The sequence below is a fragment of the Lepisma saccharinum genome, chromosome 22 (genome assembly GCF_977018435.1).
Source record: "Lepisma saccharinum chromosome 22, izLepSacc3.1, whole genome shotgun sequence".
In the NCBI taxonomy this organism is placed as follows: Eukaryota; Metazoa; Arthropoda; class Insecta; order Zygentoma; family Lepismatidae; genus Lepisma; species Lepisma saccharinum.
In genome coordinates this window covers 43,922,347-43,941,613 of record NC_139250.1, presented here as the reverse complement: position 1 = coordinate 43,941,613, position 19,267 = coordinate 43,922,347, and the positions used below count along the sequence as shown (strand labels likewise).

At 37.4% G+C, this 19,267-nt stretch overlaps 1 protein-coding gene across 2 annotated transcripts in view; it reads left to right on the top strand.

Moving 5' to 3' along the window:
* The window catches only part of LOC146004693 (uncharacterized), a 191,413-nt gene that overhangs the window by 136,976 nt on the left and 35,170 nt on the right, over positions 1 to 19,267 (top strand). The window contains exon 4 of one of the 2 annotated variants that reach the window (XM_083143638.1): positions 16,842 to 16,982. The exons of the other annotated variant lie outside the window; for it this stretch is intronic. Within the exon in view, the coding sequence (XP_082999764.1) occupies positions 16,842 to 16,965 (124 nt within the window). The 3' untranslated portion in view covers positions 16,966 to 16,982. The remainder of the gene's footprint in view (positions 1 to 16,841; positions 16,983 to 19,267) is intronic. 2 annotated transcript variants of the gene reach the window in all.

Here is a 19,267-nt window from a genome sequence, read left to right as displayed (position 1 = left end):
ACAATAATGAAATTTTGAGTATCCGTCTTTGTTTATATTATCCTTTTGTTTGCTTGCCTATTGTTACTGCATTTCTCCACAAAAGACTTGCAGTGGTTGTAAGAAAAAGCAATAGTATTGTTAGTTTGCCTGTCAAGGGTCTTCTGCTATTTCTTAGATGTTGAATATTCTGCAGAAGTGGGCCAAATCAATGAAAAATGCTACTCTTTAATGTAGCAATGGTTATGTGATCAATTTATCATCAGATAATATATATATATATATATAATCATATTTACCTGGGTTCAGTTTCATTCAAATTTTGATGAAAATAATTTCTTCCACATGTTCAACACTTCTTCACATGCCGGCTTGTAACGATTCCATTGAAAGTCAGTGTATTCATTACAGGCCGGCAGTGTCCGTGACGTACATCCACATAAACGATAATGGAAATTTGATTATTACATTTATATCTTGCTGGAAAATAATTTATCGTAAGAAGGATCTGATGAAATTAACTGATCACATAGTGTGGGTGAAGAGAATTGAATTCTTGCATTTTTTTACTTTCTTAAGTGAAGATGTGAACATGCAAGTTGTGATGAATGGGATTTCTTTTTAATTGAATTGAATTTTGATTTTTTCTGTGGATGATGATGACTGATGCTTTTCCACCCTTTCATTGAGTTTACATCAGTAGTGTATTCATCCATGTTATCTGGTTTACGCTGCTAATCCATCTTTTTTTCACATATGTGGAAATTGTCGTAATTCAATATTTGTTTTACTTGAATGCCTGCATTGATGTTTTATTTCTATTATATCTAATTAAATAATAAACGTATACAATAAGTAAAAATTATTGCAGTAAACCAGGTCAAATTTTCAGAATACACCACTGATTTAGATTTGCCTCCTGCTATATGTCACAGGAAAAAGCATGTTAGATTGGAATATTTACATGCTATGTGTGCTAAATCCAGGCAGTGCTTTTTTCTGGTGGTATGTAACGGTACGCCATACCCAGTAGCGTGCCCAGGATTTTCGAAAGGGAGGGGTTATGTGTAGTTTTTCTTGGTAGTCAGCCTTCATTTTGTCATATTTGCCTACCTTTGACGTTCTTTCTTTTAGGACTGCTGGACCAAAGGGGGGGGTTATAACCCCCACCAACCCCCCCTTGGGCACGCCACTGGCCATACCAGTGTCTTTATGTAGGTGAAAATTAAAACTAATAACATTATTTTGTATTCTGGAAAGTTCTTATGATGAACACAATAAGAAATTTACTTTGAGAGTACTGGAGCCTTTCTTCCCAGAAAAAAGCACTGGTCCTAAGTAAATCCAGATTATTTTTTGTCAAAATTCGAGGTTTAAGAGGCCAATTTTGACAACCTAGAGTTTAAAGTTTAAACCACTGCATTGAGCCTCCACCCATGACTCCTCATTACAAGTCAACAGTATTACCACTACATCATTGAGGAAGCCCAGATTATCCTATTAAATGTAATTCTGGCATAATTTATTTGGGAGAGATGAAATTATTCATTGGTTGAGCTATTTACACATTTCCAGTAAGTAATGTGTCAGGTAAGGGTTTGAATTTTCTTAATGTGTAGTTTTTAATGCATTCATATTTTGTTTGGCAAAAACTTTCCCTCATATTTGAACAAAACAAGTACACAAGGTTTTTAGAAATGATCAAATCATCATGGAGTTAAATATGTGCATGGTCATCAGGAAGGGGGGCACCCCCTACAAATTAAATGTCAACCTAAAATATATACTATATATATATATTGCACATTTTCATTAAGTAACAGTAATTTATGTTAATTTTTATAAGGTTTAATTGATTTGTTGTTTTAAGTCCACTTTATGCAGAAGAAGGCTAATCGGGACTGGACCTACAGTTTAAAGTGGGATCCGAACCACTATGTGCCTCCACCGGGTATTGAACCCGTGACCCCTTGATTGCAAGTGGACTATGCAACCACTGCGCCATCGAGGAGGACCTAATTATTATATGGATAAGGGCATTGCAGGAACATAACTGAAACTGAAGGACTGGTTTGTGTGAGGGTAACACTATTATGAGGGTGATATAGTTTGTTTGCTCCCTCCTGGGGAAAAAAATAAAGCTGTGGCTGTATTATCACTGATATGACGTCGGGTTTTTATTCTTGTTGTTTTTTGTGTTTCTTTCATCGCACCTGCATGACATGTATGAGTTTTTGGTACAATATTTCTCCCGTTCAACACAAGATACACATTCAAAGTTCGTGAATGACAAACGCATTTCAGTAAATGCTGTATACCGAAATAAGTAAGTTTTCCTTTCTTTTTTTTTCCGTGTACTTTTCAAGATAAATTCTAATTTACGTCTATATTTCTGCACAATTAAAATTACAATAGCCTGTACAATGAAACCTGAATTCCTAAGTACATTTGCTTAAATTATACATATTTTTTCCTTCGAAAGCTTATTACGTCGCTAATAGTGTTTAGCAGCCACGCAGCTTAATTTAAAGTGCCTAATTCGCCATCGAATTTTTCGAAATAGAAATGCGCGTTTCAGCGTAAAAGTTGAATAGGTTCTACCTGTACGCAGCCGCGTTGCTTCCGGCGTTGCTATGGTAACCGCAGTAGTTCGGGGGAGATGCCGGTGGCGGCAGCACAGACTCTATACTTCTTCCTGATTGGCCAATCTCATTTAAATTTCTCATTCTGGATTGGCCGTCGGCTGCTGAAAAGTTTCCATTGTGAGTATCGGAACTTTCGTCTCTCTTGTAATCCCATTCTCTTTGCTCCTGACCTTCAGCTACAGCGCCTAGAATAACGTAGTGTGGAAAACGGCATGGTTTTGCTCTCTCTCGCTGGTTCCACTCGAAACTGAAATCCGCTAGAGGCGCTGGTGTTGACACCGGGGTACAGCGCTCGACTGCTTATAATGGAAGTAAATGGGGTTTTTGCTGCAACGTCTGATTCTTTTCTTTGTAACATTTCTTTGCATCAGAAAATTGTTATGATATTTGGTACAGTAGTCGCGAAAATATTAAAGAATATTATGAACCGTCTATCATGACCTGTCCTTGAGTTTTTTATTAACAATATGGATTGTAACACGTAACATGACAATTGCTGCGAGAATTAGTATTGTGTATGCATTATCCTGAAAGGTTCATTAATATTGTCATTGTCACAAATATTATTTTTATGGAAATTCACACAGACAATACTCGTTTATTTTAATTAATTAATTAATTTATTTTATTATTAATTAATTTAATTAATTTGCGGTTTATTTTCATCAAGTACAAGGTAGACATTTTACAGCCAAGTCACGAGTAAAAATGCACAGTCCTTAACACCAAAGTTCTACTTACCAATCGACACGAATGTAAAGCAATTTGTTGATAGAGATGACAAGGTACATCGTAATCGGCTATTTCAACTCCATGGAATATGAAATTATATTCTTTCGAATATCTGCATTTCGGGAAAATGACTTCATAATATGTACGCCACGAAACATTTTTCCCCCTTCATGACACTATTTCAATTTTATTAGTATACAAAAATAAACTTGTGTACACAATCCAACGTTTGACGTCCAACCTCACATGCGATATGTTGATGCTCGTGTTGCGTTGCACATAAAACGTATTTATGTTACTTTTCTGTGTAAATTAATACCATTTCGTGACTGCAAATCACTCCACAAATATAACTGTTTCCATCAATTCACTTACCGCCTTTCTAGAGAAACAAATCTACACAATATATTCCAAAAACTAACTAAGCCGCATTACTTTCATAACAAAATTAGCCGCTGTGTCGATCGCACTGCCATCTACTTGTCATCGTCTCGGGGAACCAGTTTCTTGGGTCGTTTTCCACACTACGTTATTCAAGGCGCTGTACTTCAGCTGTGTCGGTGCATTCTTTTTCGTATCAAAATTTCTCGGCAAATTGTCCATGACTATATATATTATTCTTTTTCCCTTGCATCCTACGTAATCTTTCAAGTTAGCAACTTATTCGGTATTTTTATTAGATTCTTGAAATTCTCATTGCGTTATGCGAGGATTATATGTGGGTGGGCATGGAAAATTTGTTTGGATGACAAATGACTATTTTGATAGTGATGGACAGTTTGAAACATACTCCCTTCTGGCTCTGGCTGTGAATCTGAACACAAATGTGAAAAGCTCTTAGAAAGAACAACAAATATTCTTGCTATTATAGTTTATATAGTTTTCAAATTTCGATGGCAGTTTGAAGCAGAAGTGCGATTGTTATGATAGAAAAAGCTAGTTCTACCGTAACCTTAATCGGAAGTGACATGATGCAACAGGAAACGGTTTTATATCCCAATGAATGTGTACGTCAAGGGATGAACAAAACCTGCCTTTCCTGTTCTTCAAATGCAATGTTGCTTAACATCTTTCGTGAAAAAGTTTCCATTGTTGGCCTATTACAAGCTTGCATTCCATCACTGGCAAGTATTTTATATTTTATTGGTAACATTTCTTACTGTTTAATGATTTGGTAAACATTTAGATCTTAGATTGTCAATTTATAGTTCGGACACCTATAATTTTTTCGTTTCGTCAATTTTTGACATTCGTGCTTACCTATCTGCTTCGTGGAACATTCCTTAAGATGTATTGACGTTTTTTGATCAAAGTAATTGCAATTTTTCACATTACGAGTACTTCTTTCGGTACTATTATCGTATGGGTGAAACACCTACGAATCATATATTTCGGACTTCTTTACATTGCTAACGTGTTGCGGAACATTTCTTAAGGCGAAATAATGCATTTCTTACTAAGATAATGTTTATTTTCTCTATTTACGAGTACTTACTGTTACTTGTTGTTTCGAATCTGTAACACATTATGGCCGTGATAGCATACTGGTTTAGGGGGCGTTCTGAGAGTGTTTTGTCGATTTATGCAGTGGTGCAACCTCGTTCACCGGAAAATATCTACTTTCGTGCCCCTATTTGAAATTATGCTAATACGTCGCATTTACGTGTAGAACTTGTAAAATAACCTTGCGATTTACCACGTTCATTGTCCATACACAGCAATTCCGAACCATCTTTCGCAATTCGTTAATGCTCTTCCTTTACGCACAACACTCTTGCAACCTTGAATATTGACGTCAGACGAGGAATGCCTACGTGGTTAGGTTAGGCCTGTTAGGTTAGGTTCCATTAGCATAAATACAAAGAAAAAATAATATTTTCGCTAAGAGACGCATTACCTTTGTATTGACTCACATGAAAAAGGTCTCTCCTGTGACGTCAGAACACAATGGTGCTAGAGTGTTGTGCGATAAGTGACACCCATTCGGGTCGGAACCATCTTTCTTTCGAAATTTGTTAATGCTCTTCCTTTACGCACAACCATCTTGCAACCTTGAATATTGACGTCAGACGAGGAATGCCTACGTGGTTAGGTTAGGCCTGTTGGGTTAGGTTCCATTAGCATAGATACAAAGAAAAATTATTATTTTCTTTCGAAATTTGTTAATGCTCTTCCTTTACGCACAACACTCTTGCAACCTTGAATATTGACGTCAGACGAGGAATGCCTACGTGGTTAGGTTAGGCCTGTTGGTTAGGTTCCATTAGCATAGATACAAAGAAAAATTATTATTTTCGCTAAGAGACGCGTTAGCTTGTATTGCCTAACATGAAAAAGATCTTTCCTGTGACGTCAGAACACAATGTTGCTACAGTGTTGTGCGATAAGTGACACCCATTCGGGTCGGAACCATCTTTCTTTCGTAATTCGTTAATTCTCTTCCTTTACGCACAACAATCTTGCAACCTTGAATATTGACGTCAGACGAGGAATGCCTACGTGGTTAGGTTAGGTTCAGTTAGCATAAATACAAACAAAAATTGTAAAAACAGCTCTCTCCTGTGACGTCCGAACACAATGTTGCTACAATGTTGTTCGATAACTGACACCCATTCGGGAAAAATAGCTTTTTCCGAACTCGACAGGTGGTTCTAGTGAAAACACGGCGAGGCTGAAACACTGGCTACGGGGTTGCATCGCCTTAACACACGGAACATTGCACTCTCATGCAAAAAGCAAATGGCGGAAGCAGAAACAGCGTCTCGGACAGAGATTTTCGCAGAAAACAAAACGCATTCACATTAAAATGGATCAAATCTACATTCAGGAACTTCCAAAACGCTCAAGAAAATGATTTCCGTAAGTACTTTCTCCTGTAAATTTGAAGGATTCCATTTTACCCATACAATAATGTTACCCTTCTTTCTCATAGGCTTTTCGCTTGCCTCACGTAATATGACGCGTACACCTTCCTACATATTCGCGAGTCGTGCTTGTGTTTTGTCGATTTTCATTCCTTATGCAGTGTTTCAACTTTCGGAAGCAAAGAAATACCGGTAACATTATCGTATGAGGGAAACGGATTCCTTAAAATTTACAGGAGAAAGTACTTACGGAAATCATTTTCTTTAGCGTTGTGGAAGTTCCTGAATGTAGATTTGATCCATTTGAATGTGAATGCGTGTTGTTTTCTGCGAAAATCTCTGTCCGATACGCTGTTTCTGCTCCTGCCATTTGCTTTCTGCACGAGAGTGCAATGTTCCGTGTGTTGAGATGATGCAACCCCGTAGCCAGTGTTTCAGCCTCGCCGTGTTTTCACTAGAACATGACGTGTCGAGTATTTTTAATTTTTTAAATATTTTTTTTAACTATGCTTGCCTAACCTAACCTTACAGAAAATGGTTTTTGGGGCTAACGTGAATGGTTTTTGGGGCTAACGTCAATGGTTTTTGGGGCTAACGTAAGTGGTTTGTGATGCTAACGTCAATGGTTTGCGACGTATGAGCATAATTACAAATCCGGGCACGAAAGTAGATATTTTCCGGTGAACGAGGTTGCAACACTGCATAAATTGACAAAACACACTCAGAACGCCTCCTAAACCAGTACACCATCACAGCCATAATGAGTTACAGATTCGAAACAACAAGTAACAGTAAGTACTCGTAAATCTAAGAAATATACATTGATATGCATTATTTCACTTTATTATTTCCACATTCGAAAATAACACGTTAGCAATGTAAAGAAGTCCGAAATATCTGATCCGTAGGTGTTTCCCTCATACGATAATAGTACCGAAATACCCGTGAACAAAGCTCATGTGATCCCATTTTAGAAATATGCAATATCGCCCGAACGGATTTCTTCAAATTTACAGGAGAAACTACTTACTGAAATCAGTTTCTGTTGCATTGTCGAAGTTCTTTGTTGTATTTTTTTTTCGCGGAAACTGAAAACTTCACCATAGAATGCTGTAGAGCAAGAAATAATCACTTTTTATGCAAGGAACTTGCATTTTCTGTAAAGCGACAACATTATGCTGTTGTCTCCATTATCTACCTGCAGATGGCGCGAGCGTCGAAAGTCACGTGGTCTGGTCAGTGTTTCCAAACGAAAGCCAGTGTTTTACGAGAATTTTTTTTTAACTATGCTTACCTAACCTAACCTTGCCAGAAATGGTCCGTGGGGCTATCGTGAATGGTTTTTGGGGCTATCCATTAATGGTTTGTGGGGCTATCCGTTAATGGTTTGTGGGGCTATCCGTCAATGGTTTGTGGGGCTATCGTGAATGGTTTTTTGGGGCTATCCATCAATGGTTTGTGATGACTAGAGCCCGGAAGTTTGGCAAAATGCCTCTTTTTATCTACTGCATATATTGATAAAAATTTTCCGGATATACGTTTCTTATGTTGTTTCGAATGTTTTAGAAGCCTTTTCATTTTGCCTATTTGGGATCCCACTGCCTATTTTTAATTATAATGCATTTTTTGCCTTTTTTAATGAAATTTGACAATTTTTTTTTTTAAAAAAAATGTGTATATAAATTATTTTTCTCCCAAAAAACGTTGTTGGCATATATTTTTCTTCCGTTTATTATGTGAATAATTTTCGCCTTATTTAAGTAATATTGAACTCACGCATGTTTCAACATCGCTGAAGGAGAAAAGTGTGAGAAAAAAGTATTTCATGCAGAGTTAGGATATTGCCTTTCGGTTAACATTTCCTTGTGCATGATTGACTGCTGAAGTGGAGAGGTTGATTTCGAACACAAAGAAGATATTTCTGAAATCTCCCTCTCGAACCTGAAAATTTCAGGAAGTTGCGCCTGAGCTTAATTTACCTCCGCAACCAGTCTTGACAAGATGGGGAACCTGGATATCAGCAGCTATATATTATGCTAACAACCTTGAAAAAATCAGTGAGGTGATCGATGCTCTTCCAGAAAATGAAGCGGCTTCAATTCGTGAAGTGAAATAACTCCTGTGCTATTCAAGTTTATTTTTGCACATTATGGTGCATTGCCAGAGACAATTACAATTATAGCATCCATGAAAATCTACGAGGAATCTATGCAGCAGATGATGGAAGTGCCAGGAGAAAAGGGGTCAGCTGTTGCGGAAAAGTGCAAACGGGCAGTGAGTGCAAATGATGACTTGAAACAATTGAAAACAATTTGTGATATTCTTAAAGGTGAAAATGCTGTTACCAAAATGAGCTCAGCTACATTAGCTTGTTTTATGTATGCTCCAATAACTTCTGTCGAAGTAGAAAGATCATTTTCTATTATGAAAAACATTCTCTCTGACAAGACGACTATCAATGAATGTTGAGAACTTAAAAAAAACACCTTGTAGTTATGTGCAATCAAGACGGAGAAAATTGAAATGCTCTTCCCAATGTAGATTTTAATATTTTGCCAGAAATTATAGATAAAACTAAGCGACTTCCAAATGTGCCTTTTTTCGGTTTGTTGCCTTTTTTTATTTTTAGTGCCTATTTTCCACATTATAAATGCCTTTTTGCCTGCCTATTTTAACGAAAATAAATGCCTGAACTTCCGGGCTCTAGTGATGACGTAATGAACACGAAAGTAGGTATTTTTCGGTGAAGGTTGAAACACTGCATCCCACTCCAAATCGACAAATCACAAGCACGACGTGGGATGATCCATGACGAGTGCATGCCATATTGTCCGTTACCCAAGTGGAACAAGGAGGACAAATAATGACTCGTAATATGAAAAGTTGACATTATGTCATGGAAAAAGACGTAACTTCACCTTAAAGAATCTTACGCAATGCAGAATAGGTAAGTATCAATGCTAAAATTAATTAAATAAACGAGTGAGAGGTGTTCGATATCGCATAATTACCCCAATTTTTTAAAATTTTTTAAAAACTTTTTCGCATTGTTTTACGAAAAAATTTGTAATGTTTCGTGGCGCTATCCGTGAATGGTTTTTGGGGCTGTCTGTCCCGGAATCGGTGGGAAATTTGAATAAATTGAGTACAAATTTCCCACAGATTCCGGGTCTGCCCATGGGGTAATTGATGTACCGTGGCCCCGCTCCGCTTCGGCTACCCGGCTTTCTTTATAGAGTCCCTGTTAAAGGCATGTTAGAAATTGGCCGGAGTCACCTGCCCCCAAATGAGTCCCAAACTTTTAAATTTGAAGAAATCAGTTTCCAGGATATGGAAAATTTACCTGAATTTCACCATGCATCCACGACACGTCATATTAGGCATTTACCCACAGCCCCATTCCTTCTAACGAGTAGCTTACATTCACTGCCACATTTTCGACATTCCTTTCCTTTCTTCACGATCCCGTGTTCAATTAAATTAAAAAAGCCACTGGATCTTCCACACCTGGTACAAATTTCACCACGCATCCACGACACGTCATGTTTCTAACTTTCGTTGCAAACACTGGATACCCAATGAACATGAACAAAACACAATCACAACGCTTGATGATGTACGAAGTGTAACGTCGTTCATCGATGTCTCTAAAAATGGAAGCAATCTTGTGCTCTATCCAACTACTCTTCAGCTTTGCATTAGTGTACTGAGTTATCTCTTTCATAACTTGATCAGAACAGAAATGTGGAAAACTTCGTGGATAATTTTAGAATCTTTTGCAACACCTGAAACTCCTGGTTGATGAATAAATATATTTCATCTTCTTCTCTGTCGTATCTGTGATGAGAAATGAGCATTCCACAAAGTTATGCACAAATAATTAAAAAATATATATATAATGTGATCTGTTGTGGGTGAGCTATGTGCTCCTTCTACAACAATGCTCTCTCTCTCATACTGTAGTTTGCGAAATCTTCAGAGAATGATCAGATCGTGCATGATGCTCTAAAAGTTAGGTAGAGAATAGCACAGGAACGTATGAAAATTACTGTCAAAATCGCACATAATTAAAATGTAAAGTGAGTGCAGCACTCACCTGCTACCGATCACAGGTTAAATTTAAGATCTTGCTAATTAAGGACAATTTCTTGTGGTTAACTTGGACATTTCCACGCAACATGCCTCAAACTCTCTGTGTCATAAGAATTAAGCACAGCATTTTCAAAGTTGAAAGTTCTCTTCTGACACAGAGAGTTTCCAGTTCACTCTTCGAATTTCTGGTGATTTTTATTTCATTTTAAATCAGAACACAGCCACTTATCCAAAGTGAAGTTTTTTAAAAAAATGTTCTTTTTTTGTGGAATTATTTGATTATTACTTCAGTGGAAACAAACTTGGAAATTATATTTTTTTCTCTTCTGTCGAAAGGGTCACATGAACATCTGAACCAATCAGCTTTGTCCAGTTGCCGTGGTGAGGGGGAATTCTCGTGTTATTCTGCGTTGCCAAATTTTTCATTTTGGGTCATTTTCGAAACAGGTGGCAGGCACCCTCATCAAAGCCAGCATGGCGAAGCCTAATAGTTGCCGCCGCGTAGCAAGCGAATGGGTCTTCAATTCCCGGCCTCCCTGAAATGCGATCGAAGGGGGCTTGTTGACAGGAAGAGGTGTCGTGTACGACTGGACAAAGATCAGGCTTGTAGCAACCAATTACAACACTGCGTTTCCCCCCTTTAACTGGAAGCGGAAAGTTTGGGTTTCCTCAAGTCCATTCTTTGGCCGGGTGGACTTTTATGTTTGACCTAGAATTTGAACATATGTAACTTTTGCTTGACTTTTTTGGACACTGCACAAGAATACTACACCAGGAAATTGGCCTTTTGGGTTTGGTCAGGATTTCAGGGTTTTGTTAACCCTGTGCAACATTGTAGTTAAACAATAACTTTTTGACCCTAAGACTAGTTGTTGGGGTGTCTGTGTTGTTTTATTAACTTCTTTTACAAATTTTGCCTGCAATCGAGAGTATTATTGCTATTGTTTAGCTGTTAATAACTAGTGCATGATGAATCTGTTATTTGAGGCAAGAACCTGAAATAAGCCCCAGTAAATTGTTAACATTTTCTGCTTTGTAAACAGTCTCTATCTGTAAAAATGCAAATGGCATTTTAACTCTACTGTAAATATAGGTTTATAGGTGGGAAATTCTTAAATTCTTGATATTATGTGGGCACTGGCTTTGAGATGGAAGCATATTGGTGTGGCCATGTAACATACATATGTAGATCATGCGTGACCACCATACTGAGGCAACACAGTGTTCGCTAATTGAGACAGTGGCCCACTATGTTGCACTGATTGCTGAGGATTCGTGTTCAAGTGAAACATGTTGCTTCAGTCTGAAAGCTCCCTACGAGTGCTTGGTTTCTGCTCGGCAGGAATTCTATGTGCTATGACACCAGGTCTCCCAGGTTCAAATCCCAGCTTGGGCATGGATGAGTGTGTCTTCGTCATATCATCACTCATCCTCATCTTTGTGATTAGTCAAAAGTGGCAGAAATTCAAAGTAAAATAAATCAGTCAATCAATAAATCTTGAGGGATTTCTCCTGTGTGCACATACAGTACACCACTAGAGAAGAAAAAGGAGAAAATTTCTTGCTCAAATGATGTGCACATCAATGATACAGGACACAGAACAAATACAAATTATAGAAATATCACATAACATCTTAAATAAATATAATAATGCAAGCCATGTGCCCATTTCCTGGTTCCATATCTATTTAAGCATACAATCAAATCACAAGCACTGCTAATAAAAAAAGAAAAAGCTGAGATATCACAAAATTCCTAATACTTTGTTAAGTATTCCTTGACCTTATGATTGCGTGGCACCTTCACTGCATAGAATTCACTAGGTTCTGGCATGTCCCTGGACTGATATTTTCCCACTCCTGCGATACAATCCTCCTGAGCTCCTCTTTGGATGTTGGAGTTAAGTGTCCAAGACGTTTCTTCAATGTGGCCCACAAATGCTCAATTAGATTCAAATCGGCTGATTGCGGAGGGATATGCATCTGTTTTGAAACATTCCAGATGAGCCCTTCCTTGTTGGTACCCTCTGTGTGTTTGCTTTCATTGTCTTGTTAGAACATGTAAACATTCTTGTTGCATTTTGCTTTACATTCTGCTTGAGAATGTTCTTGTACACTGTCTTGTCCATTATGCCATCAATAAAATGAATACTTCCTACCCTCTTTCGATGAAATGCATCCTCGCATGATTGAACTTCACCCGTGTTTTATGGTAGGAATGAGTATTAGTTACATTATCGTCTCATATCCCTTCTTTCACACCCTGTGGGCATAATCTGATCCAAAAGGAAGACAGATTGGAGCAGATTGTCTACAAGCTTCGTTCATTACAGTTAGGAGCATCAGGAACAGTTAGATCAGTGTCGTCACCATTACATGATAGCCCACTCCAGCAACAAGTAGATGAAGTTAAGCTACCAAGATTGGAAATTCCCTCCTGCAGTGGATCATTCCAAGACTGGTTAAGTTTTCATGATTTGTTTAATGCAAGTGTCCACAAAAACTCGAATGGCGCACAAAATCTTCAGTATTTGAAGGCTTTTCTCAAGGGCGAAGCAGGCTTGCTCATACAAACATTGGCAGTGACAGACAAAAACTATCAACATGCGTGGGAGTTGCTCAACAACCGTTTTTCAAACAAGAGGGAATTAGCAACACTGTCCAGCTACTGGTGAATTGGCCACACGTGAGTGAGTATTCCCACACAGGATTACAATGTCTTATCGACAATACTTCAGCTTTTAAGGTGCTTGGTGTGCCTGTTGAATCTTGGGATGTAATTCTTGTTTATCACACAACAAGAAAGTTATATTCGAAGTTGAGAAAACAAACATCACAAGAAATGACTAGTTTTGCAGAGTTGACCCAGTTTCTAGATCAGCGAGTGCATGTGTTATCTTCAGTGTCAAGTAAAACAACAATCAGCGGAAAGCAGTGAGTCATAAGCCTTCAACCTCTTCCTTTGTAACATGAGCTGTTTCCCTCTGCCCGAAATGTAGCAGCAAACAACACAGGTTACATAAGTGTCAGGTATCTCTTGAGAGGTCTGTGTAAGAAAGGCAGTTTCGTAAAAAAAAAAATGATGCTTTGCTGCTATTGTTTTCAAGAGCACAAAGTGAATTTATGTACATCAATTGGATGTCATGTCTGTGGAAAATGGCACCACACTTTAATTAATTTTGACAATGCTAATAGGAAAGTAGAGTCGACCACTTCTTCCCCCTACAAGTGTCTTCCCATGTTGCAGAAAACAAGTTAGTTAAAACCTCTAGTGTACCACAAGTGTAGGGTTACTAGATTGCTGTAAGGGAAATGTAGGACATGCTGTCCCAAAATGTAGGACATTAAGTCAAAATGTAGGACACAACACATTCTCAATAAATAATACATATTTCTCTAAAACACGTTAGAAAGTAGTTTAAAAATGACACTTTCCAGTTTTAAAAAAATGAATTCTCAATGAATTTTTAAATGCAAAATTTCAAAACTTGCAAGCATATAATCAATGCATCTCTTACTACATGATTTAAGTGGTACTTCTCAGAGGAGACAATTTTTATCAAAATTTCAGGTTTAGTCAAACTATAATTATGTTAGTTGAAATTATAGGGACCAGTACCAAACATTTTATAGACTTTATGAAAAAATAATTTCTCTCGTGAGTCTGTTGTGCTAATGGTAATGAAAGTACTCACTCAACGTTTGAATTATGACCTGTAATAGCAAACAAATATTCAGCAATTACTGTAATTTAAAATGGTTCCAGAAGTTTCATCTTGGGTAGTTTTTAGTTCAATAACAGGGTGTCTACCAAAACAACAAACCCAAAATTCTTGACTTTTTCTGGACTTTTCTTGACTTTTTCCTGTTTTTCTTAACGTTTATTTATTTGACCCCTACTTAGGTAAAGTTGGAATTTAGTAATTAAGAAAATAAATATTTATTTAATGAAAACCCCTACCAAAGCGCCAGTTAAGATGAAAACTGAAGCTGAATTTAAGAAGAGAATTAGATCTGCTTTCTCGTATTAATGCATCCTGAACTGTGTTTAGCAGTTTTTTTTTAAAATGGTCGAGCAACCATGTTGTATGACTTCATGTGGATCAGCGGCGTATACTCTGGGTCATCTAGGTTATCGCAGATGACCCGGCTGTATTTTTTTTTTTTTTTTTTAAAAAAATATATATACATTTCTTCGCAATATTCTTCCAAACCAATTTCAATGCATACATTTCCTTGCTTCCAGCGTGCGAATACTTCCAATCGTTTGCCGCCGAATGTCCGGGAACCTTTCTCCAGCCGGTGGAATGACTTCAGGGAATCTCACCCTGACGTCATTCCTCCCGCTTTCCTTACAACCCTTGGCGAGGAGGGAGGAGAAAGGAAAGAGGGGGAGGAAACACTGCTTCTCAGGCGCGGTGATTCCGTGCCCAGGGTAAGCTCCTTCTTGTGAGAGTCCACCGGTCGCACTCTCAACCTTCAGAGCCTTTCCCGTTCCCTCCGCTGAACTAGGGAAAACATACCCAGTAGAGTGCGAAGAACAGGAAAATTGAATAACATGGGCAAACCAATTCTACGCTAATTTTCACTTTACATTTGCTTCTGTCTTGCTGATTTCTGTTACTTGAACATAAATTTATCAAAAGGGAAAAGCTTAAATATTGAAGATGAAGCAAACTGAATTAAAATTCAAAGCTTAAGCAATTAAAGCACCTATTTGCTGACTCCCCCCATCCTTGTATTTACAAAAATAGTGATTGTTTCTCCTCTCTAATCTTCAAAAGCAGCGAGAATACTTCTTTCACGGAACTGAATATATTTTAAAGGGAAATATATCAAAAATAAATTATATATATATATATATATATATATTAGTTAATTTAAGTTGCTATATTCCGCCTGTTTAGATTAATAGTGATGAAGATGAACGAATTAAACATAAAACGAAAAAAACACATCAGGCACGTAACCAGGTGGAGGACTCGGGGGGGGGGGGCTGAAACCCCCCTCCCCGAAATCCTACAAATATCTAATTTAAAAAGTGTATAGTGGTAATTAATTTTACTTTATTAGCAGGATTAAACACTTTGCATAATACGTTGTAATAATCTGAGATTCATCTTCAGGACTTCTAACCCCACTGTTTCAACTTTATGTGGCGGCTGCTAATAAGGGATGATCCCCATCCCGAAATAAAATTCTGGCTCTGACCTGCAATGATTCGAACTTTTAAAAACCTGTCATTTCGAGCTCGGAAAGGGATTTTTTTTATCATTCATAGGGAATTTCATTCTGAGCCAGGAACACAACAACAGAAGTTTGGCACGTGAAACTGAATGCGTGTAGTTGTTTGGCTTCGTGATGTGCTTCGTGTTTATTCTTTATTTAGGTGTTAGTGTTTGTCGTGATAGTGCTGTGTTAAATTGTAATGGATGTGATACAAGATTTGCTGGTGAAACCTTTTGGAACAAGATCTTTTCAGGAGAAGTTGCAAATTGTTAATACAGGTAGGCAGTGTCATCGCTTGAACTTATTTCTACACACAAAGACAAAAATCGGGAATATGTGAGGCATTTTCACAAGCAAATTATGACAAAACACCATGGTTGACAGGAAGTATAAGTGTTAATAAGCTTTGCATTTTTGTTGGCCGTGCTTACTTTTCGGGGCTGAAAAGAATGTATGGACGCGTGGCTGATACTGTAATCTTTGCAACACTTGTGCCAAACATGAAAAATCCAAAAGTCACATAACTTCCTTTGTTAAGCTGCAATCTTTCGCACAGACACGTATTGACGTGAACTGGACAAACAGCATGCTTTGGATGTGGTACGGCACAAGTAATCGGGTCCTGGAGTAAGTTGAATTTTGCACTTAAATTAATATTGCGGGTTTTTATTTCACTAGTGCACGTCTTTCATTTTATATTTCACAGGCTGTTTTTTTTTATAGCTTTATAATACAGTCTTGTTTTATTATTTGAAATTCTACACGTATAGTAAACTGCAATAACGAGAATTAATTGATTGTGATCGTAGCAATAAGACAAACATTCCGACACAATATTCCTAAATCCAATATGGAGCTTGACATAAATTGCACGGAAACGTTTGGAGTTTGAGGATCAAAAGGTCAGAGATTACCTACTCGTTAGAACCAGCATACGCCACTGATGTGGATTGACCCTATGTGCCTTCACCGGGTATCGAACCTTTGATGACAAGGTGGTGATGTTACCACTACTCAATCAAGGAGACGATAGCATCATCACCTTATAATCAACGGGTTCCAGGTTCGATACCTGGTGGAGGCAGGCACATAGTGGTTCGGATCCCACTTTATACTGTAGATCCAGTCCTGATTAGCCTTACTGTGCAAAAAGTGGACTTAAAACACAAAGTCAACCAACCAATCCACAGGGGAAGCTCTTAGGTATGTATATATAATGATATGTAATTGTGATATGTCTTCTATATTTCATATGTTGTTTTCACTAATTCGTATTACACAATGTTTCATTTTTTTTCAGGTTCTTGATGAACTATATCCATGTTATATGTGCGCACTATGCTTGGCAAATTTGGAGGAATATTTTGATTTTAGGAACAATTGTATTTTCAGTGATTTCCTTCTCAAAGACAAGGAACATGTGAAACAAGGAGCTTCTAAGGTATTTACATGTAGTTTGTGGGTTAAGAGAATCACCTGTATTTTTCATTCTTTGTAATATTTTAAAGCAGGTTCAAGAGGAATCATACATATTTTGTGCACTTGTATTGCATAGTTTTAAATAGATCTCAAGGCTTTGAAAATTGTTTTGAATTACTTTTTAATTCAGAATATTTGCTACATGTGAATGACATTCAAAATATATATTTTTTTCTTTTTGTTAACGCTGGGGAACAGATTTTTTTCTCATTTTCTGTTGCTTTTAATTTTTCAACTGTTTCTATGTAATTTTTCGACAATGATTTGAAATATGATATGTGTTTTCCTGTACATGCTGTAGTTATCATGCAATTTGAAACTTTTACTTTTGTGAAAAAGGACACCCATTTGTATTTACACTGGGGATAGGTGGACAATGATGCTTAGATATACGGGCCTCCCCGATGGCGCAGTGGTAGCGTCGTTGCCTTGTAATCAAGGGGTCCTGTGTTCGATACCTGGTGGAGGCACATGGCACAGTGGCACAGATCCCACTTTAAACCATAAGTCCAATCCTGATTAGCCTTACTGTGCATAAAGTGCACTTAAAACACCAACTCAAACCAATGCTTAGATTTACCCTAACCATGCACTTAATCACCTTTGATTGTTTGGTTGTGTGTGTTTTAGGTCCACTTTGTGTATAGAAAGACTAACCGGAACTTGACCCGCAGTTTAAAATGGGATCCGACCACTATCTGCCACCACTGGGTATCAAACCCAGGACCCCTTGATTACAATGCAACAATGTTCCCATTATGTCATCTGCAAAGCTCTGAAACACCTCTTTTTCTGTGTTTCATATTGGATCATCGCTTCCTAACTTGAACATAATAAAGCAGCTGAGTTATTAGCATTCAGGCTGAAAGAATAAATCACACTGCACAAAAGGCCTCCCCGATGGCACAGTGGTAGCGTCGTTGCCTTGTAATCAAGGGTTCCCGGGTTCGATACCCGGTGGAGGCACATAGTGGTTTGGATCCCACTTTAAACTGTAGGTCCAGTCCCGATTAGCCTTACTGTGCATAAAGTGGACTTAAAACACCAATTCAATCAATCAATCACACTGCACAAAAGTGTCATGTTTCCAAAATTGAGATCAGATTTTTGTGAACTTTTTTTCAGAAGACAAGTACTTTGTTTACTGCCATGATATCCCAGGACTTCTTACCCAATTAGGTCTTACCTCATATAGTCCAAAGAATGGCGATTATTTCTCAATAGCTCTAAACACAGTATCATGTGTGTTCTCTTGCACAAGGAAACGTTTATGGATCAGTTCCAGTTGGTCACTCATTGCATTTACGAGAAGACATAATGACATAAAGGAGCATGTCAAAGGTGACGGGACAAGAATATGATGGCAGACTACTGCTGCCAGCAAGAAGTCCACAAAGCAAGAGCTACAGGAGCAAATTCTTGCCTGAATAGAACCTAATTGAACTTTGCATGCCATCCATATCAAATTTATTTTATTGTCCTTCCTTCTACATGTAGACATATGTGTCATTTTTTTTCAAAAAGCCTTAAATTCATACTCATATTTTATTACATTGAATGCATGTTTAATACTCCAAAGTTTAGGGTGACCAGGCACATACATTCAAAAAAGAGGACATAGCATGGTGAAAAAGGAGGACAAAGTCATAAAAAAGAGGACACCGCAAAAAATGGGAACACATTTTGCCATTATTCATAATTTCATCAATATGAAAATTAAAAGAAACTACGAACACTTTACTCACAGATAATTCTGATGATTTTTTCAATAAATTCCTCCTACTTTTAAGCAACAAAAGCAATCTCCTAATCTATTGTTTAACATGACAATCATAACTAAGAATATCTATAGTTTGAAGCATAGAATTTTACTATTTTTTTTCCAATTCTTGGATATTAGAATGTAATATCCCCATATGTGAATACAAATGTTACAAGTAAGCTTCACTTTAACTTATTTCCAAAAACCAAATTTAAATTTTAGGTAGTTTATATTGTGTCAGGAAATATGATTTTAATGTCACGAACATGTTCTCTTTCAACAGGAGGGGAAAGTGACAGCCACTTTACACTTTACCTCATATTCGTTTCTTCCATCCTTTAAAAGCTGGATATATTCTTGCTTAGATCATTGATGATTTTACACTTTCGCTTCGTTATTTCATAAAAGTAAATATGACTTAATAATAAAAATTCCAACTACGGGTTTTTGTAGTTGAATCTAAAATGAACTGGCCGACCTCTGTG